The sequence below is a fragment of the Aegilops tauschii genome, chromosome 2, assembly GCF_002575655.3.
Source record: "Aegilops tauschii subsp. strangulata cultivar AL8/78 chromosome 2, Aet v6.0, whole genome shotgun sequence".
In the NCBI taxonomy this organism is placed as follows: domain Eukaryota; kingdom Viridiplantae; phylum Streptophyta; class Magnoliopsida; order Poales; family Poaceae; genus Aegilops; species Aegilops tauschii.
The window spans coordinates 386,906,609-386,909,070 of NC_053036.3; the positions used below are offsets into that span (position 1 = coordinate 386,906,609).

Genomic DNA, 2,462 nt, shown 5'->3' on the forward strand with positions numbered 1-2,462 from the left:
TACATCGTTTATTAGGCTGGTCATAGTGGGAGTCTACATAGTGCAAAATAACATAATAATAGTGTTATAGATGGCTTCATTTATTAGCTTGTAGACTGGGCTTCCTACATTTATTAGCGGGATTGATCAAAGGCGACACGAAAGGCTTCCTACAGGAGGTGGAAATGTGGGCAGGTGTGAGTAGTTAAATTGTAACTGAGGTAGTAGCACTAGGGATGGAGTCATGTGCATGTAATATGTAAACACGTGCTCTTTTACCCTATTTCTTCTATATAGTAAAGTACGCACATTCGTGCGTACTCGAGAAAAAAAAATTAGCTTGTAGACTCATATTTTCTCGGGAAGCGCTATGTTACAGTAACATATTATGTTACTCTAAACACCTCTCTCCTTATTAACTACATGCCACATAAGAAAAAAAATTGGAGTGCGCTATTTTACTACCTAAGTTACTCCCACTATGACTAGCCTTAAAAGTGCTACAATATCGTCGACCGGCTCCTCAAACCAAGAATTTGGTTCAGAAAATTTTGCTAGCCTAGCAATTTCATGAGCAACCATGTTCGCTTCCCTATTACAATGTTCAAAGTTAATGAGAGAAAAGTCACAAGCCAAAAAATAGCAATCATCAAACACTGCCGTCGCCGCTCCCGCCGACCGTCCTCCATTCTTCATTGTCTCGATCACTTCCGTATTATCAGAGTTAATAACAAGGCGACTGCATCCCGCCTTTTGTGCAAGAGATAATCTGAATCTCAAAGCTAGAGCTTCTACTGTCAGAGCATCAGCACACCATTCAATCTTCCAGCTTCCGCCAACAATAACTTTTCCTTTGTCATCTCTAAGTACTGCACCAGTTGTGCCCCTCAGCAGATCATGATCAAAAGATGCATCCACATTCAGTTTAACAAAACCCATAGGCCCCTTTTTTCCTACTTGCAGTTTTCCGTCGTGAACCAGCAAAGGGCTATCCCACCATAGGTACCAAGCGATAATAGCAATCATTTCACGAGCGTTCTGAAGGCCCAAACTAGATAAGTCATGGTCTGGCATAAGGAGTAAGAATTCAAGGACCGCCTCCCCCGCACGATCTATAGCACACGCCGTGTTAATCATCTCATACATCCCTAATTTTTTCCAAACCTCCTTTGCTTTATGACAAAGAAATAACACATGTTTTGTGTCTTCTGTCCCCCTAGAACAGGAAGGGCAAATAGGGGAGACTTTCATGTGTCTGTTGGCAAGTGTAACACGACACGGCAGAGTTCCATGCAACGTACGCCAAATAAAGATTTTTACCTTTGCCATACACGATAACTTCCAAATCTTACACCAGATGGGATTGAGATTAGTTCTTCCCATACCATCAGTATGTTGCAATTTCATCCCATGTTGCTTATTCCATTGCGCCAAGTAAGCTGATCGCACGGTGAACAACCCATTTCTTGTGTAACTCCAAGCAATAAAATCCGATAAATTATGCATGGATAGGGGAATGGTTAGGACTCGTTGGGCATCAATTGGCCACAATGTTTGTCTCACCAAGTCATCATCCCAAACATTCGTGATGGATCAATAAGATCTGAAACCTTTGATAGAAGGTGCCCTCTTCTAGGGGTAATAATTTTCCTATTTGCACAATTTGGAATACATGCATCTTTCCAAATGTCGATGTTCTGTCCATTTCCAACACGCCATATATAACCATTTTTCAATGAGTTTACTCCCGCCATAATGCTTTGTACCTAATGCTTTGCCAAGTAAAAGAAGAGCCATTTTTCAGACTTGCATTCATCAGATCACCATCAGGAAAATACTTTGCTCTCAATATAGTGGCACATAAGGACTCGGGATTATCAAGAAGGCGCCACGCTTGTTTGGCTAACAATGCCAAGTTGAAACAATGTATATCTCGAAAGCCCATACCTTCTTGATCTTTTGGAACACACATCTTCCACCAAGCCATCCAATGCATTCTCTGGCCATAATACTCATGAGCACATTGTACCATAAGAAAACAAAACAAAACGATAGAACTGATGGGGATAATCGATGGCCAGAGAAAAGAAGAACTGGTATGGCGAGGGCGAGGGAGAGTGCTACCTGGTTGTTCGTGACGTCCTTCACAGCCGAGGCAAACTTTGGACATGCCCAATTGCTCACACATCCAGATTCATTTTTCCACTCCTGCAAAAAAACTCATGTTCAAATACATCAGTTTTAGCGATAATTAATATGGATTAGAGAGAGTACTGCTCATTTGCTCGTTTCGGGTACATCCTGTTTCCCGTGAAAAATTCCAAACATGATTAAACAAAAACTTGGAAGCAAGATTTTGTTCCCTAAGCAAACACAACCTTAGCCAAGCCCAATCGTTTTGTTGTTATTAGTCTTATGTAAAATTGCTATATTAAGGGTTGTTTGGTTTTTAGGCACACTCTAGTCACACTTTACAACACCTC

At 41.2% G+C, this 2,462-nt stretch overlaps 1 protein-coding gene across 1 annotated transcript; it reads right to left on the reverse strand.

Annotated features, from left to right (window-relative positions):
- Nucleotides 1-444: 444 nt before the first annotated feature.
- LOC141041057 (uncharacterized) lies at nt 445-918 on the reverse strand. The gene is made up of 2 exons (XM_073507169.1): nt 659-918; nt 445-571 (listed from the first exon to the last, which is right to left on the reverse strand). The coding sequence occupies exons 1-2, from the start codon at nt 916-918 to the stop codon at nt 445-447; spliced, it is 387 nt and encodes a 128-aa protein (XP_073363270.1).
- Nucleotides 919-2,462: the final 1,544 nt, after the last annotated feature.

What these genes read in the sequence shown, in the direction of transcription:
- LOC141041057 (XM_073507169.1), bottom strand. Translation starts at nt 918, where the DNA reads ATGGGTTTTGTTAAACTGAATGTGGATGCATCTTTTGATCATGATCTG. An exon ending in ACAATGAAGAATGGAGGACG is followed by an intron (nt 572 to 658) that starts GTCGGCGGGAGC and finishes ACATTGTAATAG; the next exon opens with GGAAGCGAACATGGTTGCTC.